At 35.7% G+C, this 27,666-nt stretch overlaps 2 protein-coding genes across 9 annotated transcripts in view; both read left to right on the top strand.

Annotated features, from left to right (window-relative positions):
* Positions 1-6,299: 6,299 nt before the first annotated feature.
* Positions 6,300-10,625, top strand: LOC128213735 (uncharacterized). The gene is made up of 9 exons (XM_052919764.1): positions 6,300-6,360; positions 6,828-7,038; positions 7,372-7,440; positions 7,674-8,114; positions 8,335-8,509; positions 8,720-8,881; positions 9,373-9,513; positions 9,650-9,864; positions 10,100-10,625. The coding sequence occupies exons 4-8, from the start codon at positions 7,696-7,698 to the stop codon at positions 9,755-9,757; spliced, it is 1,005 nt and encodes a 334-aa protein (XP_052775724.1). The 5' UTR covers positions 6,300-6,360; positions 6,828-7,038; positions 7,372-7,440; positions 7,674-7,695; the 3' UTR covers positions 9,758-9,864; positions 10,100-10,625.
* Positions 10,626-13,947: 3,322 nt separating this feature from the next.
* Positions 13,948-27,666, top strand: part of LOC128213734 (uncharacterized) — a 32,395-nt gene continuing 18,676 nt past the window's right edge. Inside the window, exons 1-11 of one of the 8 annotated variants that reach the window (XM_052919755.1) lie at positions 13,948-14,009; positions 14,250-14,365; positions 15,504-15,646; positions 16,371-16,394; positions 17,783-17,800; positions 19,268-19,321; positions 22,069-22,160; positions 22,435-22,614; positions 22,731-22,881; positions 24,085-24,249; positions 27,035-27,144. In XM_052919755.1, coding sequence (XP_052775715.1) covers positions 14,259-14,365; positions 15,504-15,646; positions 16,371-16,394; positions 17,783-17,800; positions 19,268-19,321; positions 22,069-22,160; positions 22,435-22,614; positions 22,731-22,881; positions 24,085-24,249; positions 27,035-27,144 — 1,044 coding nt within the window. In that variant the 5' untranslated portion in view covers positions 13,948-14,009; positions 14,250-14,258. Of the gene's footprint in view, positions 14,022-14,249; positions 14,366-15,503; positions 15,647-16,370; positions 16,395-17,782; positions 17,801-19,267; positions 19,322-22,068; positions 22,161-22,434; positions 22,615-22,730; positions 22,882-24,084; positions 24,250-27,034; positions 27,145-27,666 lie in introns of all 8 variants that reach the window. The other 7 variants (XM_052919756.1, XM_052919757.1, XM_052919760.1 and 4 more) reach the window with 7 other exon arrangements.

Genomic DNA, 27,666 nt, shown 5'->3' with positions numbered 1-27,666 from the left:
GAACGTTGATAATTTTGGTTCTTTAAAATGCGGCAAAGCTGGCACGGCAATTATGTTTAAGAAATCTTTATCTTGCTGTATAAGTCAATTACCTTTCAATGAAAATCATCGCATTGTTGGAATAGAATTGAAATGTGTAGATAGAATTCCTCTGTATATATTTTGTATTTGTATGCCTGCAAGTAATGATATTGATTACTATAAGAGTGTTTTAAGTGAAGTACAATCATTATTTGCTCATTACACCCAGGTGGGAGATGTTATGATGGCGGGAGAGTTTAATGGACAGTTGATAGTAAATCACGGACGAAGAAATGTCAATGTTAAATCCCAGCTCCTGGCTGAATTCATAACGAACAATAACCTCGTTTCATTACAACATGCAATCCACGGTAATGGTTATAGGGGCACATATGTCCCAACTGGGAGTGTGATCGATCACGTGCTAGTCGAACAATCTTCTCTTAATATGTGTACGAACGTTGTTGTCGAAGACAGCTCAAATATAATGACGTCAGATCACTTACCACTAGTGTACAGTATGAACGTGAAACCTATCATACGGGCGGAACCAACTATACTTTCTAACATCGCCTGGAACAAGTGCACAGATCAACATATAGAATGCTATCAGCATATACTCGAAACAGAACTGAACTGCATTAACTCTGTTGACAGTGTGAAATGTTGCCCCGACTTTATCAACACTATAATAGTAAATGCAATACACTCTGCAAATAGCATTCTACCCGTCAGTCGATTTAACAAAAGTGCAAAACCTTACTGGTGTGACGAGTTAAAACTGAGACATGCAAAAGCACGCCTTTTCCGCCGGATGTGGATAGATGAAGGCCGTCCGAGAGACTATTATTACGGAGCATACTCTAAATATAAGGAAGCAAAAAGTGCGTTCCGACGCTTGCAAAGATCCAAACAGACTGAATTTGAAAATAAGGCTATATACGACCTTAAAACAGCTGCGGAACTGGATTATAGACTGTTTTGGAAGCTACTTAGAAAACGAAGCGGTAAAACTCCGTCTGTGTGTAATGAATTGAAAGTTGGCAACGAACTGTATTCGAACGAACATGTCATAGATGGGTTTGAAACGTACTTCACAGACGTCTTTGATGATATAAACTCTCACCATAATCACTCATTAAATGCAACGCTAGAATCATTATTGAATGAATGCGATAATAATATGACGAGGGCTATTACAACACCCGTGACTTGGGAGGAGGTTTCAAATGTGGTGAAAGGACTTAAACTTAAGAAAAGCCCTGGTGTAGACAATATACTTAATGAAAATGTAAAATATGGCGGCACAAGTTTGACAAACTCTTTAGCTATTCTGTTTAACGCAATATTGTACAGCGAACGGACACCAAAAGAATGGAGCACTAGTCTATTAATTCCTATATATAAAGGCAAAGGGAAGCTAAAATCGGACCTCAGCAGTTATAGACCGGTGTCGTTAAGTCCATGCTTTAGCAAAATATTTGAAAAAGTAATACTGAACAGGATAAACAACACCGTTAAAGACTTACACATCGACTTCCCGTGTGAGCAGCAGCAAGGCTTTCGTAAAGGTTTAAGTTGTGTAACTGCAGAGTTTAATCTACAAGAGACCGTCTTTCATCAAATTGAGCAAAACAGTAATGTGTACGTTAGTATACTGGACCAGAAATCTGCATTCGACTCAGTGTGGCACGATGGACTATTTGTAAAGCTTGGACAAATTGGTGTTGTAGGTAAGCTTTGCGAACACTAAGATCGTCATATCAGGGTTTAAACTGCATCGTAAAATTCAACGGTGAAAAGTCAAAACAAATAGCTGTACGCAAATCTGTTCGCCAAGGTGGTGTGCTTTCCACATTCTATTACCTGACGTACGTCGACAAGCTTTTGAGGGACCTTGAAGATAGTGATCTTGGGTGCACAGTTCTGTCCACCAAGGCCGGTAATCCATCATATGCAGACGACATTGCTATGCTAGCCTTATCTCCCCTAAGCCTACAGCGCATGATGGATATTGTGTACCGATATTGCAAAACTTGGAACATTGATATGAACGTGAAGAAATCAGAGATAGTAGTGTTCAGCAAGAAACGTAATCCACCAAACGTGGCCATTATGTACGGTGACAATATAATTCCTCAAACGAACTGTGCTAACCACCTGGGTGTCAAACAAGTCTCTAATATGAAATGTAAATTAAGAATAGAGGAACGATGCCAAAAGGCCAAAAACGCATTCTTCGCTATGACAGCTCAAGGAGTCCATCCATATGGCCTTAATCCTTTAGTATCAGCAAATTTGTACCTTAAAATAATTATACCGATTGTATTGTACTGTAGCGAACTATGGAATAATGTAACATCAAGTGATATCATTTCTCTTAACAGACTTCAACACTTTATTGTTAAGAAGATACAAGGATTTCACATCCAAACCAGATCGGACATGTGTGAATCTATGTTAGGATTGAATAAGTTATATACATTTGTTATCATCAGAAAATTGTTATTCTTGCATGCTATTCTTAGTCTAAATATACCAGATGTATTTAATATCTGGGGCAAGGGAACCAATTCATATGTGAATAAAATAAATAACTTACAAAAACGAATTGCAAAAATCATACTTGGTAAATCTAAACGAGATTCATCAACAAATCTATTTAAAGAACTAAAATGGCTAAACTTCTCGGATAGATGTAAATACCACGCAGCAGTATTAGTTTACAAGACGTTGAATAGCATGGCTCCATCATATATGTCAGAATTAGTAACAGTTTCAGACAATAATGTATATATGCTAAGATCAATGGCACACAAAGATATTGTTTTGCAAACTAGACCTCGTACTAATTATATGAAAGCATCGTTTACATATTACAGCAGAATTGTTTGGAATAATATACCTTTGGAAATACGAGAATCAAAAAACTTTAATACGTATAAAATAAAGGTCAAACAGTACCTCATAGGAAACTTGTGATTATACAAATTGTGATGTTTTATTCATAATTATATTTAACTGAGAGTATCTGTCTAATATTGATTCAACATCATCATCATGTCATCATATGCATCATTATCGTCAGCATCAACAGCATACTTATAATCATCATCATCATCGTCATCGTTGTTAGCATCGTCTTCATGTTTGTCTTATGATTATTTGCCATATTTTCATTCTGTTTCAGAGGGCCATATCGAAAATAAGATTCTGTAGTTTTGTACATGATCTTAATATGTCACCTTCTTAAAATAAAGATATTATTATTATTATTATTATATTATTATTAGTCTTGATACAAAATGAACAACCAGAAACATATTTATAAGACGTTACTTCCAATTTGTATGTGACCGAACTGTTAATTTAGGTTATGTGCCAGATATATGTTAACTATTATGTGCTTATGGGTTACAAAGATTCGTGAATGATTCGTTATTACACCCTGAACGCATGCCTTCCAAACAGCAGTGGAAAGGCATTGTAAAAAGCCGTGTACTGTCTGCAGCTACTCTACAGTGGTCAGAACGAACTTTATCCGACGATGACTTCAGACGCTTTAGGATTTTACACCCTAGCGTTACACATGCAATTGTGTATCAAGTGTTCGACTCCAGTTATTACCGGCACATTCAAACCTGTATTGCAAGACTCGTTCTTCAATGGATTATCCCGGTCTCTTAAATATGTCTTGGGAGCGAGGATGTCCCTTATTTGTTCAAAATATTTGATATATTTCATCTTTTCTACTTGTCATGTACTTTTTTCAGTGGCCTAGCCGAGCACTCACAAATGTCCCACTCACGCAAAACACTTGTGTCTCACTCACGCCTGTGAATACGGATATACCTTTTACTCGAAAATATCTCGACCGTTATGTGATAACAGAGGATTAACTCATTGAGTGTGAGTGAGAGTGATTGTTCTGAATTCGGCCCTTTATTCAAATAACAACCATGTCATCAACAAATAACAGTATAAGTCGATACAATTTTTTACCCAATCGTAGGTTTGGTACCGAATCCCGATTCTCAAAAAGAAAGAAGTTAAGCCTACCTACCCTCTTTTAATGAGTGGAAACTTGTAGTAGAATTAAATTTTGTTATTTGTCTCAGGTGGAAACTAAGGTTTTTTTGCCTTATAGCTTGTATTAGGATTAAACTTGTTATTGTTCCTAGCTAATATTGATATCGTCGTTCGTCATTCCGCACCAGCAGGTCATCTTCTGGAATTTGCATAATTTAAGGTTATCCGCGAAAAGGGCAAATGGGTTGGTGACATTATCTCCCCTTGCTTTAGGCCGTATTGTATTCAAACTTTCCGACAGCAAACTACATTTTTTACACATGCTTTTTTCATTGGTATACATACACTTAGCATTTTTCGGCCAACGCCTGAGCTATCCCAACCAGAGATTATTTAATCTAGTTCTACCGATAGCATTAAACAAATCAACGAGTTAACACGCCAAAATATCAACTTACCCGATGAAATACTCTATATTAAATCGATCATTTTCAATAGTTTTCCCCTTTTGGCTAACTAATTACATAGGGCTACCAGACAAATCACCCCTTACCAAATCGGCCCCTAGTTGAAACGGTTACCTTTTCGGCCCCTTCCTGTAGACTTTTCGGCCCCGATTACGGGACATTATGGCTCTTATTTTTATTTTTTATGTTTTGTTTTGAAATAAAAAGAGAAAATCCATAAAATTCATGTACTTTGACTATATTCATAATGCTTAAATGTATAACGTCTGCGTAAATTTAGATTAATTTGGCGTAAGCTACGAATGGATACACCATAACTGCTGATAGTTCCAGAGATTATTTCGAGAGAATAGAAACATCTGGAATCAGTACTCATAAATATGGCATAACAGTGTTTTCTGATTTCATTATATGTAGCTATTTCAACAAATTACATAAAAATGAACATTATTGTGTACAAAACTTTCTAGAATGTATAATAATCGTCTCCCAACTGAGAAGCTTAGATGGGCCAAAGTAAAATATAATGATAAAATTCTTATTTTTTTTATAATGCTGGTGGGGTCCGACCTGAATTTCATTACCCTTGAAATTGTTTTTTTAATGAAACGACACAGATATGATAGAAACAGTAATTTCGAATCTCTTTTAAATGTGAACATGAACCTACTCTTTGTTAATAAGGTAAAGTCGTAGCTATCATAACGAATCATTTTGAAGACAAATCCGGCAAGTCAAGCACGTTTGTTAAAACGTTTATTTTTTTATACTTTTTTCACATGTTCATCAACCAACAACCTACTTATAAAGTTTAAGGTATACTGTATTAAACCTTACATTAAATGTATATATGTACTAAGTGTATCAATAAACATTTGAGCTAATGCACTAGTCAATTGTAACCACAGCCCCAGGTCCGTGGAATAGCGGGAACTTTGACTTTCGGTCCAGTCAAGTCCGGGTAAAATCCCCGCCCTGCGGAGATGAACTGCTGGTAAAATCCCCGCCAAATGCCCCCGCACCCGAGGGACCCTAGGTAAGGCACATTCCCTGCCATTTTTTGGCGCGAAGACAAAATCACCACATTCACCCGGCAATGCGGGGCCACCTATAAGTTTCCCTGGCTATCCCCTGTATACTCCCGGACCTGGGGCGCAATTATTTACTCAGTTAAAAAATTCGTTATGTGTAAGAAGTTTTGAAAATGCTGATTGCTGGTTAAATCGCCTGCAGTACAAGGTAGCATTGTGCGATGGTGAAAAATAGAACATTGCTATTGGTATCTTCTAAAGCTTTTTAAATATATTTTTTTAAAGCCACGAGGCTAAGTACGTCTCAGTCTTTCTTTTTTTATATTTATTTACCCTTGTTGTTAGTCCAAATAATTGTACGTTGACGGATTTTTTTTTATAGATTTTTGATATGGCAAATCCTTCACGTACAAATGGTTTAGTATCAAAAGTGGATAGTTGTTCCGATCAGGATTCCGGGTTAAGGCATATAGCGTCTATAAAATATCATAAATACAAGAAATATTACCAGATAGTGTTATTTTATATTAGTTCCGTACACAAAAAATAAATATCCAACTTATAATTATGAGTTTGACGGCTTTTCTTCATTTCATTCTGTCAAAACATAACGATATATACATGAAGGGCACCTGCAAGGCTTCAGGGCACAGTTGCTCGGAACATTTCGGCCATGGCCGAATTGTTACGATTGTATAACGAGGTCTATCTCGAAGCTTTGTCGGAGGAGGCCGAGTTATTACGATTGTATCGAGTTGTTCCCCTTCGCATAATTGTTGTCCATGTCAGTCAACTTTCGTTTTATTGGAAAGGTAAACAACTTGTTTTAATGCATTAAATGCTTGTTTAGTGCAAAATAACATTACACTTACATTGTAAAATATGAATATAACTCTTTATGATCAATTTCAACCATAAAATACTTCACTTAAAACAATTTCAATATTTTTAAAACACCCCCGTTTTTGCACATTCCCGTTTAGACGTTAGGGATTGGAAGAATCCCGTAACACGTCTATTATTTATTGTTTTGATAATAAATAACGTCTTTTATCATAAAGTCGGCCACGTGTTTTTAATTTACTTTCTTCCCGCGTTTGAAGGCGTATTCTGAAATTCACTCGGTTTTTGAAAAGAGTAGAGGCATTGCAGTTGTGATTTAACAGTGGCAGTTTTTGGAAAGGAAACGAAGACTTGAAATATATAATATAGTTTTATTCAATATGGACTTGACTGTACGTACGGCATGATATTCACTCGCGATTGTTCTCCCTTCCAGGTCAGCTGAGGGTCACCGCATACGTGAACCATGGCCTGGTCACTGTCCACGTTGTGCAGGGGCGTCACCTGACATCCGGGCGTCACCGGCAGCCAGATACGTTCGTCATGATCTCCCTGATCCCTGACCGGCCGCACGAGACGCCCACGCGCTGTCGCACCGAGCACGTCCCCAACACTAGCTGTCCCACATACGATGAGAAGTTCTCCTTGTGAGTAATCGGACATGGCTGATACCCTAATAATGATATGCAATCAAGTTTAAACAATGTATTACTTACGAGCAGTATATAATAATCATACTCATCTCATGTATATAAACAGACTAAGGACCCCCGGAAAACGCAAAAAAAAAATCCCCAGGTCGCTCTTCGATCTTAACCGGAACCTCTTTGCTGTCTCATATACATTTCACATATTTTGGCTCTGAAATTTGAGCCATTCACTTAAAGCCTTAGCTATACGTTTTGCTCTCCCAGTATTATATGGGTGATAACCTGACCCTTTATTTCCGAGATATTGACCTTGACCGTATTCTGTTTCAGCGAGGTGAGCGAGGAGGACGAGGGACGCCGGCTGCTCATCGCCGTCTGGGGACGCAAGTCGCATTCAGGGTATAAGATTCAAACATGATTTATGAATTATATTTATGACAAAATTTGTTGTTATGCAGTTATCTGCGGTGGGGTGAATTTGCTAGTTCCATTATTAATTATTTTGTCTTTAATTATCAAAATTTCAAATCACGGTTTACTCAAGAAGAAACATTTCGCTTCAAGTACACTATGCATATTATTTACTCAATGCATTCTTACAGTAAAAGATCATATTACCATTTTTGTTTTAGGCCGACTGAGGCCTTCGGATGAATGTCGTTCGGACTGAGGCATCTGCAGAGTGGTGAGCGACCCGTTTCCGGTTGGTACCACCTCCTCACCGAGGACGTCGGCTGCAAGAAGCACCTGAAGTTTACCCCCACAGATCGACCGTCGGTCCCCGTGATGCAAAGCCACATTCCCCGATCTGCCCTCTTATGCACCAGCATGCACGAGATACCGAAAGTTAACAAGCTAGTGAGCGGCTCTGAACGTCTCCAGATCTCCGTCCAGAGGTCTCCTTACGGCGGGTTCGGTTTCTCCGTTGTGGACGCGTGTCCGGTACGCGTGAGTCGCGTGGACAGCACTTCCCGGGCGGAGGAGGCGGGCTTGCATCCTGGTGACCTGATCGTCCGCGTAAATGGTCAGAACGTCTCCCGCTCCACATCAACCAGCGTTGCTAGATGTATCAAGTGAGTAGAAATATAAGGTGCATCGTTTTTAAGCGGCGTTTTTTCTGTCACCCTCAGTGGTTAAATTCTCACAAAGAAATCTTTGGGAAACAGTTTCATGGTTTTTATCCGACCACTTTACTATGTTTAGAATATTATAAGAAAAGGTTTTACTGATAGATACATTCAAAATGCAAATATTTTATCTGTGTTTTATTACAAAGCATACTGACTTACGCAGGCGCAGCGGCCAGACCCTGGTGTTGGAGGTACAGCGGCCTGCTCAGATCCTGACCGCCCACACACCCTTGTACGCGAACGTCTACACGATCCACGAGGCGCCCGAATCTGACGACGCCTCACTGGAGGAGTGGACGCTCTGTAAAGACCATAATGCGCTCGAGGGACCCGGAAGTGTAAGCATCAACTATATTCTGTCAGCCTACGTCCCCCTCCGGGCCGTGTTTTTGACTCCCTCACTAGCGAAATCGTTTTCAATCCATTTAAGTATTCAACCGACATTGAATAGTAAAATCTTGTGGTTTACTAAAATGTTAAAAGCGGACACACACATTTTTTATTGTCTGACATAATAATCAATTTTCTAACCGGATGTTGTATTATAGAACGGGGAGACGCGGCGGCAGGCGGCGCTACACGGGCTACTGGTGGCAGAAGAGCGGTTCGTGGAGGCAATGTCCCGGGGGATGCAGAGCTATTCCCGTCCGTTGCGACACGGGCTACTTGTGCCTGAACAGCACTCCGCACTCTTTCAGAATGTAGAGAAGGTAAGTCGCCGTACACCCTTTTTGCTTATGCACCAGTCAACCACGGCCCCCAAGGTCCGGGGAATAGCGGGGACTTTGACTTTCGGTCCAACCAACCCCGGCTAAAATCCCCGCCCTGCGGGGACGAACAGATGGTAAAATCCCCGCCAAATGCCTCTGCACCCCAGAACCCTAGGTAATGCCCATTCCCCACTATATTTTAAACGCAGCCAAAAGCCACCGCATTCACCCGGCACTGCGGGGCCACCTGAAAGGTAAAAACACGGCTCATTTCTTCGGCTATCCCCGGTATACCCCCGGACCTGGGGGGATGGGGCGTGGTAACAATTGACTGGTGCATTAAGAAGCATTATTTGCGTTCATCACTAACATTGATGAATTATATATTAAAACTGTTAGTATAGAGTTGCCATTTATTCAGTACATGTCATGTTCAAACGGCGTTTTAATCGCATTTTCCAACCTTTGCATGGCCTGTTGTGTATTTGCAGTTGGTGAGCATGTCGGAGTACCAGGTGCACCAGATGTTGTCAAACCTGCCCGACATGGATGACACCGCCGACCCCGACGATTCCCAGACCACCGACCCCACTGACATCACAACCATCGTCGGTATCATCTACAGGTCCAAGGTACGTGACTTAATTAAGTATGTAGTGACAGACAGTATTTATAACAGTGCAAATATATAAGATGAAGTTGAATATTTAACTTACATATAAAAGAACGTGACCTTTCATTCTTATCAGGTTTTCAATCATCTTCCAGCTCCCCCTGATCCTGCAGGCCTATACATTGTACACCGCCGGGCTGCCTCGCGCCGCTAGCTCCATGGCCATCCTCGAGAAGGATCCCGATTTCCTGCGAGTTTATTAACCGACCCCTAGAACACCTGGCGGACGTCTGCCGCCTTTTGACCGCCATCCGTGACTCCCTGTCAACAACAACCCCCGATCATGGCATCTACTGTGATATTGTCAACGGTAGGACCATTAATCGTAACTAAAAAAACTGTTTCTGCAAGTCTCACCCCAATACTAGTTGTGTCTCTGACTGTAGATACTTGCAAAAAGTACAAATCTTTGGGATGATGGTGAGTCACTTTTCTCGATTGAAAACTGTATTATCAAATTATGATATTGAATATAAATTATTCAGAAGCGTTTTGATAAAATTAATGTTTAAACATTCAATAATAATAACTCCTTCTCTCTGTAGGTCTGCAGTCGGTCGTGTCCACCGTCCAGTCTGTTGAGATGGTAAGCAGCTCCTTTCTGTCTGTCGCCACCTCCTTACTCAGCGTCAGCCATACCACGTCTGGTTCCACCCGTCACGTGCCGCGAATGGGCGCCCGCATTCTGAAGCATGCTTCCTCCTCGTCGTCGTCGACCTCCTCCAGTGGTTTTGGCAGTGGCGGCTCCCAGCAATCCGATGACGGTCATTGCCAGTGAGCCGTAGGTCATGTACGACCGATTTTTTTTTAGACTAGCGGCATCTGACTGAGTCGATTTGGTTGCATATAGTGTGCATTTTGACTTGGTGATATTTATAATATTGTGCTATCGTAAGGCATATTTACATTTTGGCATATGCTATTCTAAGTGCTATGTTTCAAACGTTCCTGTTATTGGGTATCATAGTTTTGTTATCTATTATTGTTATTTGATATATTGTTTATCATTGTAAATAGTTATTATCTTTCGCTTTTTCCTTTCTTACTTCTTTCTGTATCATCTACTCTATCATTTTCTCACTATTAAATAATTTGAAAATATTGTTTTATTTTGTTTCTGACGACAATCATCGGTGCCAAATTATCCTGTGATTTTATTTTATCATCATAACCATCGATCAAATAGCCAGGGATATTGGTTGGTACATTCATGCATAAATATCAAACTTATTGAAACAAGTATATATTTGAAAATATACCGTAGCATGAACGTAAGACCGTATTCAGCATGCACATCAAATATACTATTTCAAATAAACTGGCAGAAATTAACACATCAGAATTGCAAGACGTGTTTAAACTTAATGGTAATTTTACTAAAAAACTTCTAAATGAAGCGAAATGATACATATTGGACAAGTTCAACATAAGTAATGGACTTTGAGAATTGAATTTCCCGTCTTAGAAAATCCACAACTTCCCGGATTGAAATGCAGTACCAATATATATATTTAATACTGTCGTTTAAACCCCAATTGATACACAAGCGTGAAGATGGTGCTGTTCATTGTATACGCATTTATCTCAACAAGCCTTAAAAGCACTTTTTTCTCTTTCTAAATTATTTGAGCTTATTGTGCTTGATATAAGAGATAAGCTCAAATTGTTTGATGCATTAATTAGCCCAATACTTAATTACGGCTCGGAGATTTGGGGATTTCATAAATCGTCGATATAGAACGTGTTCATCTTAAATTTTTAAAACATATCTTTGTGTAAGACAACAAACTAGTAATGTCGCTGTATACGGCGAATTAGCAAGATTTCCAATGAATGTTTTGCGAAAAATACGTATTGTGAAATTCTGGTTTAAATTAAAGAGTAAACCTGATTCACTTGAATACATAGTTTATAATATGAAAAATGACCGCGGTCAGTATATTAATACATGGTCTTTATCGGTACAAAAAAAATGTTTATTGAACTCGGGTACTCGTTCTTATTTGCACTTGATGTTGTATCACAAGCCCAAGTTGATAGTGTTGTAAGACGAGTATATGATGTATATTTACAAGATTGGGGTGATAGTATTAATTCATCACCAAAGTTAGATAGCTACAGAATTATCAAATCAGAATTTGTATTAGAAAAGTATCTTTTATGTATTAAAAATGATAATAATAGAATGATGATGACGAGGTTAAGGTGTTCAGCACATACTTCGTTGATAGAAGAAGGCAGATATTTAATAGAAATATTGAAAGGGAAAATAGAATATGTACTAAATGTAATATGAACTGTGTTTGTATATGAATACCACTTCTTACTTATATGTCCATTTTATCGTGATCTTAGTACATCCCACTTGCCTAAGTATTATACACGTTGGCTATGTTTGTCCAAATTATTGTCAACAACTAATGTAAATATTATCAGCAAAACCGCAACTTATTTATATCAGGCTTTTAAACGACGAGGTTAATACGTTTCATGTTAATATTTGACTTAAATAATGATATGCTTAATTATGAAGATGATCTTATCAACCCATATAGTTTGCATACTTTTCTCCATAATATAATACTAAAATTATGCTGATTTATTGTAAATTTCACCACCATGCTTGTTTATTCAGTGTTAAAGCAATGTATTTAATGTATTTGCCAATAAAATATTGACTTGACTTGACTTGATACAAAGACATCTTAATATAAGCAGAACACAACAGAAATTTTATTCGACTTAAGCATAAACAGCTCATCGTCACAACAATATGTATAGATATAATGCATGGTATGTGGCAATTATAACATAAGTTCTATTAATAAATCAATCAATAGTTTGATATAAATATTTTGAAGACATATAAGAAGACGATCATTGAATATATATTGTTATCGATACAATAATTTCCATACCTTCAAAATAATTGCAGTATACTATATTAATATGCATTCAATGATTGCCTTATTACATAACAATGTCATTGCATAAAACGTGCTCATTGCAAATAATTGGAAAATACATGAATTGGATAATTAATTGCTTGATGACATTAATATGGAGAGAAAAAAGAGTGAAAAAAGGTTATATTCGTTGTATAACAAAGATTATACAAGTTTACAAGTTTATTTATCTTTTCCCAGAAAGTCATAGACCCATGTGGTACAATTTGCAAAATATATAATATGGCAAACGTGCATCAATATTAAGTTGACATGATCTCATACATGCATTACAGTAGCACATTTTACATAGGAAATGAAGACTTATATTCACCTATTACATGATGTACATGTTTATAATAATTCACATTTTCGTCGTATGTGTCAAAAGTATATATGCAACATAAGACTTAAAAGAATAAAAAAAGTGTGACAAAAATCCAGTTGTACTAACTTTACTTATTAGATTAGACCTATCACTAGTGCTGTAGATAATTTGACAAATTAAAACCTTTCTCATTTGAATATTGAATTTCAATCATATTGATAACGAAAGTGTGAATTTTACATGCATTTTTACATACTGCATACACCATTTTCGACAATAGTAATATTTAAAAAAATTATTTAACAAATTTGATTTGATTGTGCACGGGAGATAATTGCTATGGTCTTATCACTCGACCTGTATATCGAGTTATGTAACATCCGCCGCACTATACCTTTAACAATATATTGACATAGTTACAATATAATTTCTTAACATAATTAACTGCAGCTATCTAATAAAATGGAACAAATTTGTATATAAATGTGTAATGTCCAAACAATTTTGGTTACTGATAGCGAACATTACGTATTGTGCGATTTTTTGGGAGATAATCAATATGGTCATATCGCCTGACCTATATATCGTGTTGTTGAACGTTTAATGTACAGTATAGAAATAGACACCGCTATACCAATATGATGGAATATAATATATTTCTTAAATTGATTAACTGTGATATCCTAATGAAATAGATTAAACTGCTATATTTATGTGCATTATCCAAACAAATGTATATAGCGTTACTGAACTACTTTATATGAAGAATAGATTGAAAACTTAAGGGACATAATCTTGTCAAAAAGCGAAATACAAGATTAGCCACCCGGTAAATCTAAAGATGTATGTTTACTTATGTATTTCCTCTATCCCAGATCTTGCCATCAATGACAAGATATGAGGAGGAACAATTAGATAACAGCAGTTTCGCTTGTAAAATAAACATCTAGATATACATATATTTGAGCTGTAAAAATTATATTATATAGGATGTATCACACATTTACATGGCAATTAATTACATTGTAATAATGGTAGATCATAACCTATAATTCGGTGCTCGGCTTTTAAATAGAGCGCAAACTGTTACCGAGAACCAGTAAAGCATGTCGTCATTAGCGATAGTGTCAACAGTAATGGCGTCCTCCGGTAATTAACAGTTGAATTGGCAGTATATACAAGGTATTTAATACGGTACGCTAATTTCATTGATATATTTTGATGTTAAAGGTTAAATAATTAAGTATGTCAGTTTATTATGAAATGCGAACTTGCTTGAAAGGTCATTTTTCAATCATGATTAAACTATTCTGCTAATTAACAGGGCTACAAGCACCTGCTAAGCTTAAATTTTACTTTTAGCAGAAAAGTGATATTTCATCTGCTTGTAACGTTAGACTGTTTAGTTGTGATTTTCAACAGGTCTACATCATGGACAGAAAGGAAGGAAAGAAGAAGGGCAAGAGAAGCAAAATTGGTGTAATTAATGATAACTTTGAGATGGAAGAGGCTTCTACAACAATTCAAAATAAAGTCAGGTAATAACTTGTATATACTTATTATAGTTTTATACTTTTATTATTGCTCAATTTTAAAATGACAACATACACGTACATTTCCTTATCCATCAAAGAAATAATGCACTATTAAAATTGTATGTAACACATCCTTCACACACTGTATTGAAAGTGCATGCATTTGTAATATATTATTAAGTAAACCTGTGTGAAAATGTGGGGCTCAAACTCACGACCACCAAAAATATAGTACAGCTCTCTCATACTGATGTAACCTGGGGGCTGGTTCTTACCCCGATTAAGCTTTTTAGGCTGTCAGAAGCATTCATGGCCTTAATTGCTGCCACCATTGAAGTAAACCTGGGAGAAAAAGTGCGACTGGTATAGGGCTCCAACCCACGACCGTCATAACACTAGCACAGCACTCTAACCAGCTTAGCTAACTGCGTGGCTGGTTCTTAAACCACACACATTACAATAATGTGATCCAGAATGTAATATTGGACTCTATCAGATTTGGATTACACACCTCATTTTTTCTGGATAAAAAAACTACCAAAAATACTGTTGATAAAAAATCAGTGCATAAACATATATGTGTTAATCAGTTGTGCATTTTTTATTTCAAAATGTATAAATTCATACATGCCATATTTTCTGGAGACCATTCAGGGGTATTTGATCAAAAAGGCTGAAATTCAGGGGATTTTTGAAAGTATTCAGGGGTATTTATTTTAGCAGGTCTAAATTGGCAAAATTTTAGTATTTTTAGATGCAAAAACAAAAAAAATATATTCACATATATTTTGCTATGGATACCTCTAACTTTTTCATTATAAATACAGAATTATTTAATGTCATGATATAGTATTCTTATGATACACTTTCATGTCATACTGTAATGCACTTGCAGAACAAAATATGTCTTTGAAAAAATTGTTGAGACAATTAAATTAAATTTACCTTCCTCCAAAGTCTTTTAAAAAATCTGGTGGATTTTTATCTCCCGCCGGGAGACTGGGTGATTCCAAGGGAATTTTCCCCCCTGCCAGGGGATATGGCATGTATGTAAATTTAATTTAAAAATGGTTAGAATATAAAAAACCCAACAATTGAATTATCATAAAGAATGAGCAACCCTTTTGTCTATAAATTTCAGTCCTTTCTTAAATAACATCCGAGATGCCCAGGCAAAGAATAACAATACAAAGTCAAAAGCTCTGGAAAATCTTGTACATGCAAAAAAGTCAGTGTCCAGGTGGAGGGAGTATGTGAACAAAAAGCGGAAAAAGAAAAAAAGCAGTAAGTCACATTTTTGCTGTTTAAGTCAGATTGACGATTGGTTCTAACTTCTACCGGGTATGTGTCTTACAGTGTATGTGAAAAGGATACAGTAACTTTCATAGAGATAAATATTGCTATATTGATGTCTTTCTGTAGGTGTTGTTATAGTCATTTTCAAACAACATTCTTACTCTCTAACTGATATAGTTATCCGTACAAAATAGTGTCTTATGTGTGCATTACCTCTGTAAGTCTGATTTACAGTATTTATGTGGCATGTGTTAATTTTCTTGAAGTGAAATACTATGTTTGTGTATGTCTAACTTCCATTAATGAATCTATTTATACATGAAAACGTTGAAAAAATGTTTACATGTTCATTTGGTGGTTTTCTACTAACTTTTCATAATTACTGTTCCCATTGTTGTAAATACTGATATTTTCACTCATTCAGAGTTGGCGATAGGTAATGCAGGTATAAAAGTGTTATGTATGCAATTTTCATAAAAGCATTGTTGTTTTTTCCACCACCAATTAATTAAATTAGACACTGTATATTATGTTTTTTTATTTATTTTTTATTTCAATTTGACAACTTTTATTTTTTATATAGTGTAGAGAAGTCATCAAGTTAAAGAAAACATACAATTATTAAGAAATATTTATTAATGTCAGATGGAAAAAAAGGACAATCTGTGAAAGTCTTCATTTAGGGGTCTTAATTGAATGATTGCCTTTTTAGGGTTTCCTCGAACATTTGCTGAGAGTAAGTGTATATGAAAGACAATAACATTAGAGCAATATTACTACTGTAATATTTCATGTTTATATAATCATATACAAATAAACCCCTATGCACGCACATTTAAGCGCTAAGATTTAGATGCAATTATCCAGCAATATAGATTTTAGATTTTAAACAGATCTGATTATTACGCAATTGACATGATGCCCAACCTCCCTGATATTAATACTCTGACATATCAGTTTAATGTAAAGATTTTCTAGTCACACCCAGGATAGACAAATACATGTAGTACCCTGGTTTTCCCAGATGGGACTATAGGTTTACCTTCTGTCCATCAGTCGTTCATTTATCCTTCCGTTCAAAAGAAAATGGATGCTGCAAACAGTAAACTAGATTAATGAAACTTGATATGTGGATAGAGGGCCATTAGGAGATAATGCACATCATTTAATTTACTTTGTCAGACTAAAATTGTGGTTTCTAAGGCACTGAAATAACCACTTTTTGAGTGGATCCTGAAGTAAGAAGTATTAAAAAATTATGCAAAATAGGTAAACGAAACTTGTGATGTGGATAGAAGGCCAATATTGTTTTGTTACACACAAATTGTGGTTGCTACGGGAACAATAAAAAGAAGATGCCACTGTTTGACAGTATCTTGAAAAAAGTTTGAAAGCTACATTTATGAAAATTGTATAAACATTTATATTTTTTGTCAGTAAAACAATGTGTTTGCTATGGTGACCGAAATGGTAAAAACACCTCTTGTCCACTTCTTAAATTGATTTTGGCACTCTTGAGTATCTGTTTAGAGGGGAATTAGAAAATAATGCGTATCATTTGATATTTTTGTCAGACAAAACATGGTTGCTATGACAACTAAAATAGACATCTTTCAATCCATCAAATTCCTTGCAATACTCAGTGACTTTTTAAACAAAATATGTTATCAAGGGAGGTTGTAATTTGATTTGACATCATATCAATTGTGTGGATAGATAATATACATTATAAAAATAATGATATGTTATTTCTTGTGGAAATGTAAGATTAATTATAAAACAGGTTTTTGTCTTATAAACTCTTGATTTTAACATTTGATAATGAAAAGATTTCTTTGCTTTTGACAGTGAGTAATAGAATATATATATATATAGTGAAAAGTTCAGTTGATGTTTTGAACTGTTTCATTGTGATAGGTTGATAGATTTTATATCGAAAATAGTGGCTTTTATAATATGTACTATGTATAAGTTTATGCTTTGCATGAGATTGATTTTTACATTGTATGTTTATTTTTTAAGCATGAACACTTTATTTTTAACTTAGGAATAAACATGCTTTAATCAGCTATGTTTGAATGCTGTTTTAATGATAGCTATTTTTTCCCGCCTTTCATTGTCCAGTGTCACTCAAACAAAAAGGTATACCTTAGCATCATGTTTTCTGCTGTACAGTGCATTTGAGTAGTGTTCTCTTGATACACATTCGCTTTCAGTGTTCTATAGTAGACTGCTATAGAGGGACTAAGTTTTGATATTTATCAGAGATTGAGACTTCAAAATGCCTTAGATGAACCCCATCGTGATTATAGTGAAACTTAATTTGGTAAATGAAAATGCTACAATTAATTAAAAAAATATGGTATTGTTATAGTCATGGCGTTATTGCAACTGTTGGTGTCTGCATCATCCAGGGCTTCATTGTCTTCCATTACTTTGGCCATGACTTGATAACAGTTCAAGACATTCAAATGAAACTTGGTACACATGTTGCCAGAGACAATAAGTACATGTACTGTAAGGCCCATAACTCTAGCTTGAATAAGTATAGAGTTATGCTCCTTGTTTGGCTGAAAACAGCTGTAGAACCATGTTGTTGTTTGTTTCACCATGCTTTTGTTTTGTTTGAATTTATATTCTGTTCTTTCCAAACTCCTGTACACAATACTGTAAAATACTATTGTAGGAATTTTAATTAACAAAAACCTTATTCATCTCAATCACAGTGAAGTATGTGTCTCTAAATCACATTCTGTGAATTTCCACTTAAGCTGCACTCTCACAGATGGTTAGTTTTACTTTTTTTAGTTTTTGTCTCAGAACTCAGAATCAGCTTATTTTGGTATCAATACCTTCAATTCAGTGATATAAGATGATTAATTATAGAACAGATCTCAATTGTAGTGAGAACTGCCGAAAACTAATTTTTCTTAGAGCTTAAGTAATGCTTTTTATCCATAAATATAAATTTCTGAATGAAAATATGAAAAACTGTGATCTGATCTTTTGTCAGCAGTCTTGTATCACTGGTTTTCAGACATTTACGTAAAAATTGGCCCATTCCAAAAAAAATAATAAAAAAAATGTTGAACGATCAATCTGTGAAAGTGCAGCTTAAATAGTTTAGTAGTATGCCTCTAGCTCCCTTTATTTGATACTTCTGATTATTCACTTGTCAATGTTTTGCCCAACCAGAGGTGTGTGAAAAACCCCAGGGGATTTCAACAAAGTGCAATTTGAAATCCCACTGATAGAAGAGGGATGTTTGTCAAAATGTCTTGGGCCAAAGTTGTTCCTGGAATAAAAACAATTTAGTCATAAAACTTTCTATTTCACAGGTGATAATCATACCTAGTGTGACAATGTCATTGACTGTCTAAAGCTCCCTGTTTTCACACTACCCAAGCGTGGCAAAATATTGATAATGGCGTTGCTTTAGATATTTTCTTTCCCCAAACATCTATAGTTTGCTTTCTTGTTAATGATAAACAAGACCTTAATTCTTAATGTATCTTGTAGATTGCTATGGTAAATTTTTGTTATTATTTTGTTTTTCATTCCTTCTTTTGTTTTGCCGTATGTGACTGTGTACCTCATGTGTGTTTAAAGGTGGCGATGTATGGGAGACAGTTACTAGTAGAAGCATAGAGGGAAACACACCTCGTAGGTTTATCTGTGTGTTCTAATCTCCCCTGTTCCTCTGTTCCTCTTAACTTCTAACCTCCAGCCTTCTCTCCTACCTTAAACCTTTTCATACTTGAATCTTAACTCTTTCAGTCTTTCCAATCTTGCTTTTTGAAGACTAAAGGCAATGCTTGTTAACATCTTAATGGCAAAAGCATGTTCATTTCATTAACAAATGATGATATATAATAATAATGATAATAATAAAGAAAGAAAATGCTTTCTGTTTGAACTTCATTGGTTGATGAATTTTAATAACTTCAGTGACATGAACAAGAATTTGCCTCAATACTAGATGACCACCTAACTTAAATGGTAAATATGGCAGTTTTAACTTAAATATTCCAGTATGGCAGTTTTAACTCTAAATGTTCCTACTGATGCTTTGTTGGTTGTGTTTATTTTTCTTCAATTAAACCCTAACACCAGTATGGAATTAGATCTCGGACTAGAGTATATCTCGGAGAGGACAGGAGTAGATCTTGGACAGGAGTAGATCTCGGACTGGAGTAGATCTTGGACAGACAGGAGTAAATCTTGGTCAGACAGGAGTTGATCTCGGACAGGAGTAGATCTCGGACAGACAGGAGTAGATCTCGGACATGAGAGGAGTAGATCTTGGACAGACAGGAGTAGATCTTGGACTGGAGTAGATCTTGGACAGGAGTAGATCTTGGAAAGCCAGGAGTAGATCTTGGATGGAGTAGATCTTGGACAGGAGTAGATCTTGGACAGACAGGAGTAGATCTTGAACAGGAGTAGATCTTGGACAGACAGGAGTAGATCTTGGACAGGAGTAGATCTTGGACAGACAGGAGTAGATCTCGGACTGGAGTAGATCTTGGACAGACACGAGTAGATCTTGGACAGGAGTAGATCTCGTACTGGAGTAGATCTTGGACAGACAGGAGTAGATCTCGGACTGGAGTAGATCTTGGACAGACAGGAGAAGATCTTGGACAGGAGTAGATCTTGGACAGACAGGAGCAGATATCGGACAGACAGGAGTAGATGTCAGACAGGAGCAGATCTTGGACAGACAGGAGTGGATCTTGGACAGGAGTAGATCTTGGACAGGAGTAGATATTGGACAGACAGGAGTAGATCTCGGACAGACAGGGGTAGATCTTGGACAGACAGGAGTAGATCACGGAAAGGACAGGAGTAGATCTTGGACAGACAGGAGTAGATCTTGGACAGACAGGAGTAGATCTTGGACAGGACAGGAGTAGATCTTGGACAGGACAGGAGTAGATCTTGGACAGGACAGGAGTAGATCTCGGACAGACAGGAGTAGATCGTAGACTGACAGGAATAGATTACGGAAAGGCCAGGAGTAGATCTTGGACAGACAGGAGTAGATCTTGGACAGGACAGGAGTAGATCTTGGACAGGACAGGAGTAGATATTGGACAGACAGGAGTAGATCTCAGACAGGAGTAGATCTTGGACAGACAGGAGTAGATCTCGGACAGGAGTAGATCTTGGACAGACAGGAGTAGATCTTGGACAGGAGTAGATCTTGGACAGGAGTAGATCTTGGATAGGAGTAGATTTTGGAAAGCCTGGGTTTTTGCTTGGTTTTCAAAGACACCTATCAAATGACTGTCAGGTTTTTGTGATGTATTAAATTTTCAGAAAAACAACACTCTCCTTTTTTCTAGCAATGTGGTGTATATGCAGCATACAACATATGCCAGGCACCATGGAACGTCAAGTTAGGACATACCTATAAAGGAGCCATATATTCTGGTGAACAACATTATGTAATACCAATTTTGGAAAGATTGAAACTGTCAAACATTCAACTGAAATATAAAAATTGAAAATTATGAACTCATTCCAAGAAACGTCCAAGAACTATTCCTGTCATCTTAAAATTTGTACACCTATAATTGGGAACCATGCAAACAAAGATGGGCAATTTAATTTCTGCTACTTTTGTTTGTTTCTTACTGTAAAAAAGAGCTAATGCTATTGTTTTTTTAAAAAAAAGTATCAAATAACTCAAGATCAAGAAGATACCCACTGGACCAACTTTCCAAGACTGTCTTGAACTAACATAGTTTGACAATATTTATTTTGAAATAATTAACAACAAGTTTGAAAAATTAACATTTTGATCAAGTTTTAACATGATATTATGAGTTGTATGGTTTAATAATAATCTTGTTTTGCTCTATGTTTCCTGAGATGATAATATTGATGTAGGTCATACTAAAACAATTCCTAAGGTTTAAAGGGACTTGCTCATGTTTTGGCACCAAAATCTCCTTATTTTAAATCGCATTAGTTACGCTTTTTAGTTACGCTTTTAAAAATTGTTGACATCAAAGACAATATTTGAGCATAAATCAACATTTGCTGAAGGGTGTCAGCAATCAGTATCTTATTTTTTCACACTCCTAATGATTTGTAACAATTTGATTTATTAAAAAACAGAAATAGTAAAAAGTGCATTTTACAAACCATGAACAAGTCCCTTTTATGCCTTAACCTTCAAACAGCACATTTTCGTTATTTTATTTATATAATAAAATTACAAAGCCTAAAAAGATAGAAAATGATAGAAAACTTGTAGCTTTATTTTATGCAGATACAGAACCCCTCCTTTTAAAGACATTAAAATGTTAACAGTTATTTGTAAGGTGTAAGGTGTAATGATTGTTTTAGGTGTAACTTTTGCTTAAAGAATACATTTTAGGTTGTTACCATTGTTGTTTAAGGTGTAACAGGACAAGACAGTCAAAAAAATGATGAGAAAGGAGCACTTGGCCTGGACGATATCCATGAGGACTTTGTCTCGGGAAAGGACAAGGTACATAAACAAGTAGATACCATATATTCTAAAATTAGTGATTACTATTAAGTGACAATTACAAAATGCATATTATAACAAAGTTCATCTTAAGGATCCAACTCTAAAGCATGAGTCACAGCTAAAACATGCTTGTATGTCTTCCCAAAGGCAAGTTTTCCTTTGATATTAAAATGTTTTATTTTAGCTCACTATATACTTCATTAGGTATAAAAAAATATTGCTTAGATGTAAAAAAGTGTTTAGATGTAAAAAAAGTGTTTTTCTCATTTAGCTTTTTGGAAATAAGAAGACAATGTCAAGTGCTAGTAATCGCGCACTGATGCAGTACTTCGCAAAGCTGGGTCGTTCAGAGTCTGACGAGTTCATTGACCTTGAATTTGTGGAGAGTTTGCTGCAGAATGGCGCTGACATTAACTGTACGGACAAACATGGCCAAACTCTTCTACATGAGGTTTGATCTGTTGTTTTATGTTTTTATTTCAAATGGGCCTGTCTTGAGCTTAATCTAGATTCCCTAAACAAGTTCATGTGAGTTCTTGCAAAACATAAAATTCATTTCATTCTCAGGTTGCCAGCAAGTGGCACATAGATGTTGCCAAGTTTCTGATAGAGAACGGTGCTGATGCGAACAAGCCTGATGCTTTTGGTAGAACACCACTCCATGTTGCCGCAGCTGATAACTACCCGGACATGGTCAATTTATTGATTGATAGCGGTGGTAAGTAAACTATTCGGGCTAATGTTGATTATTTTTCATGAATAGCAAGCATCTTCTGACTCATGTGAAACCTGGTTGAGTTGGTTTCCTTGAAAGAATCAATTTGTTGCTATTTGTGACATTTGAATGGGTTTCAGATTCTTAAACCAGAAGTTAGTGCCAAGTTTCTTTAAAGTGCCCCCAGATTTAAAAGTCAGAAATATCTATAAGGAGTCCTTGGAACATGTAGGCTTTGGAACAACGGGTCTTTTTTAATGTCCTGTTTTCAGAAAAGAATCTTTTTCATGTATATTGTTATGCGATGAATTGTGAACATATCCGAAAATGTTGAGGTGTAAATATTGTTGTTTACAGCTATCAAAGAGTTAGCTTTCATTACTCCATATTATTTGTTTAAGTTTTTGGGCCCTTTTGAGTTTTAACACAGATCTAAAATATTGTTAATTCAATGGCCTTTACACACTAGTCATCACACAATAAGGTTACATATCTCCCTATTAACCCTAAATACAAATTATGGCCATTGATTTACTTATTTTTTACATTTAATATCTTTATTGTGTTTGACAGTCACTTTTTTTATATTTTTAACCAGGTTTTATCAAAGTGAAACCCATGTTATTAGAATTAGTTTGTTTGGACCAGTAGGAGGGCAGTGTCAAACTCACCTATGGTATTGATTCAGTTAGTTTTGAAATATAGTGGTATATAGGAAGAGTTAATGGGATTGCGTTTCAGGCCCCCAGGGCTAAATAGATAACCGTTTGGTCCTGAATAACGTTAGAAACGGTTGACATATTGTGAACAAATTTGGTGTGTAGGAAGAGTTTATGGGGGACTTCCATGGGATTGCATTTGATGCCTCTAGGATCAAGGTCAAGGTCATTGTTACTTAGAATAGAAAAAAACCAGTTGAAACTGAATCTAACAACAAAGGCTGCAGTTCTTCTGTCATTGAAAACCGGCTTTTTCCCTTTTTTTGCGAAGTATAGTCGAGCACGCTGTGCTCTTGTTATAAGCCTTGACACACATGAACAAGAACAATGGCTTTTCTACCAAAATATTGCATCAGGGAGGCAGGTCACACAGGTAAAATTATGCATGCTTTATAAGATAATGCTAATTTTACATGTACATTGAAATTGCTTGCTGATGGCAATAAAATTATTGAAATCAATAAAACTCCATTGCTTATGTTTCCAGCTGAAAAGGAAGCAAAAACCTACGGTGAAAATCAGACTGCTGTGCACTACGCTGCCCGAAATGATGCGATTGATTCACTGAAAACTCTCATCAAGCGGAGGTGTGAGTACAAGATGGTAATGGACTACAAGGGACGGACACCATTACATGTTGCTGCACAGCTAGGTACACGTTGGTCGCTAATGATTCAAAATAGGAATCTTTTTAATTTAAGTTTAAATTCAAAAGTACATTAAGTCACTGTGATACCTTTAAATCGATACCTGAAATTTTTATTATGGAAGAATTGTTTGTCTTGTTTTTCAAAACTTCCTTATAGGAACTGTAAATCATTTATTCAAGAGTTTAATGTATGACATAATTATATAACCTATGAAAAATATGGCGCATAATATTACCTCTACCTCAAGTGGGTTCTATATAGGCGCACGTCATCACGTCTATCCCTCTTAAATAAATGTCATTCATGGTGGGATTTTAAAATAATTTTAAGTTTACAACATACAGTACATTATTTTGTTAATGTTATAAAATTGCATTTCAATACATGGACTTGAGACTCTAGACTGTTTGTAATCATGGCCTGAGAAGATTTGTTAGCAGGCTGTATAACATTGTCTATTATATAATGATGAGTGTCAGAAGTTTATATCGCATGCCTTTTATGGTTATTAATAAAAAAAAAGACCATAACTGTGCTGATGATAAACCGAATAACACAAACTGGCAGATAATCTATTTCCCATGGTACATGCATTGCAGAAATGTAGTACCCAGAAGAACTTAAAACAAAATATATTTATCTGATCATTTTAATTTTGTTTATAAGTAGACTGAACTCTTAGATGATATCCAGTAAGAATCACAGCATATACACTATATTTTTAAAATTTGCTTTCTATTAAATTATGTCAGAATTTTGTAATATGTTCATGAAATCATTTTCTTTTTAAATACAAGAAACTGACAAAGATTTTGAGAATGTTTTTCACAAAATAAAGAGGAAATGTAATATTTTTCTTTTATGGTTTAATGAAAATTAACTATTTTATCCAATAAAATCTGAGAAATAAAATGAGAAATAAAAGTATGACTTGCTAAAATATTACCAATTAATCAATTATTGTTTCCAATTAAAGTGTCTATAAACATGCTGAGTGGTATTGTTATATTACATGTGTGTAATACAGAAAAATACCTGATGGCTGTATTAAACTAGATGAATTGGTCTATATGATTTATTAGATAATACTTAATTGAATTACAGATTGTTAGTGTGAGTTATGTGCCCTTGATCATCTTTTTATCACTAAAACTATACTGAAGATTTTAGGTCGATCTAAATCGTTCCTTAATATAATCTTTAAACACATATTCTAATTTTTAGCTCGACTATTCGAAGAATAAGGAGAGCTATACTACTCACCCAAGCATCGGCGTCGGCATCACCCCTTGGTTAAGGTTTTGCGTGCAAGCACACATAGGTTAATATCTCAGCAACTACTTGAGGTATTGCATTGAGACTTGATACAATGGTACTCAACCATCCAACCTACTTAACTAACCAAGTTAGATAACTCTAGTTTGCATTTAATGCCAATAATAGGCCTTTATTATTTGACTTAGAAATTCTGGTTAAGGTTTTGCGTGCAAGCACACATAGGTTAATATCTCAGCAACTGCTTGAGGTATTGCATTGAGACTTGATACAATGGTACTCCACCATCCAACCTACTTAATTAACCAAGTTAGATAACTCTAGTTTTGCATTTAATGCAAAAAAATAGGCCTTTATTAATTGACTTAGAAATTCTGGTTAAGGTTTTGCGTGCTAGCACAAATAGGTTAATATCCCAGCAACTGCTTGAGGTATTGCATTGAGACTTGATACAATGGTACTCACCCATCCAACCTACTTAATTAACCAAGTTAGATAAGTCTAGTTTGCATTTAATGCAAATAATTGCCCTTTATTATTCGACTTAGAAATTCTGGTTAAGGTTTTTGGTGCAAGCACACATTGGTTAATATCTCAGCAACTGCTTGAGGTATTGCATTGAGACTTTATACAATGGTACTCAACCCTCCAACCTACTAAAATAATCAAGTTAGATAACTCTATGTTGCATTAAATGCAAAATAATTGCCCTTTATTATTCGACTTAGAAATTATGGTTAAGGTTTTGCATGTAACCACATTTAAGTCAATATCTCAGCAACTACTGGATGTATTGCATTGAGACTTTATAAAATGGTACTCAACCATCCAATCTACTTAAATAACAAAAAAAAGATAACTCTAGTTTGCATTAAATTCAAATAATGGCCCCTTTTTATTCGACATAGAAATTCTTGTTAAGGTTTTGCATGTAACCACTTTTAAGTCAATACCTCAGCGAACACATCATGTATTGCACACACATGCTCCCAACCATTTAACCTTCTTATTTAATCAAGTTAGATAACTCTATCTTTCATATTATGTAATTTTTGCCCCTTTATTATGTGACTTAGAAATTCTGGTTAAGGTCTTGCATGTTAGCACACATAGGATATTATCTCAGCAATTACTTGATGTATTGCATTGAGACTTTATACAATGGTATTCAACCACCCAACCTGATTGAATAACCAAGTTAGATAACTATAATTTGCAAATAATGGGCCTTTATTATTACACTTAAAAGTTCTGGTTAAAATTTTGCATGTAACCACATTTATGTTAATATCACAGCACATCATGTATTGCATTGGAATCTAATCTAACAGTGATCCATGCATGTTTTGCCAAAACTTTTCAATCCTTACACTGAAAAGCGGCGGAATAGTCGAGCGTGCTGTCTCTGTGACAGCTCTTGTTATTTCAATAATTGCCTGATTCAACCAATAACATCCTACATGTTAAGGCGGCTATGATAGCTCTTGTTTTATACAATATTCTTGTTTATAGATCGAAGTGAGACGTCACGTCTATTACTGGACCTTGAGGCCCCTGTTGGCCTCACAGACAACAAGGGACAGGCCATTATGACCTGGATGATCACCAAAATGCCCCCTGTTGTAAGTACTTCTCAGTTAATTGCTGGTCTCATGACCCCTCGTTTTTTCATGTACTTGCCATTTATTTATTGCTGTTGTGTTTGAATCTGTATTGTCAAAGTTGTTTTAAGTAGCAAATATGTACTAAATATTATGTGGTCTACGAAAGCAGTCTTGTGGAGGTATTCACAATGATGACAAAAAAAGAATGACCAAAAGATAGGATAACAAGACTAGCTTATAACAATATGCAATATTAAAGTAAGAAGTGTTTTAAAATATTCTAAAATTGCCAATATTGCCTGTTTATGTGGCACAATTTCTTGTCAAAAATGAAAAAAAAAACTCCACAGGTTCTTATTTTCGACAGACAACGTCACAAATAAGGTTTGCTTAATCTCTGCAAAAAAATTAAAAGGAGTGTCATAGAATATATATAGTAGCCATCATAACTTTAATTTGCATTATAACTAAATTTCATGGTTCAGAGTGGAAGGTACATGTATCTCAACCCGAGTGTAAAATATATATCAGAAATGACGG

The sequence above is a fragment of the Mya arenaria genome, chromosome 13 (genome assembly GCF_026914265.1).
Source record: "Mya arenaria isolate MELC-2E11 chromosome 13, ASM2691426v1".
Taxonomy (NCBI): Eukaryota; Metazoa; Mollusca; class Bivalvia; order Myida; family Myidae; genus Mya; species Mya arenaria.
This window is presented reverse-complemented; position numbering and strand designations above follow the sequence as displayed.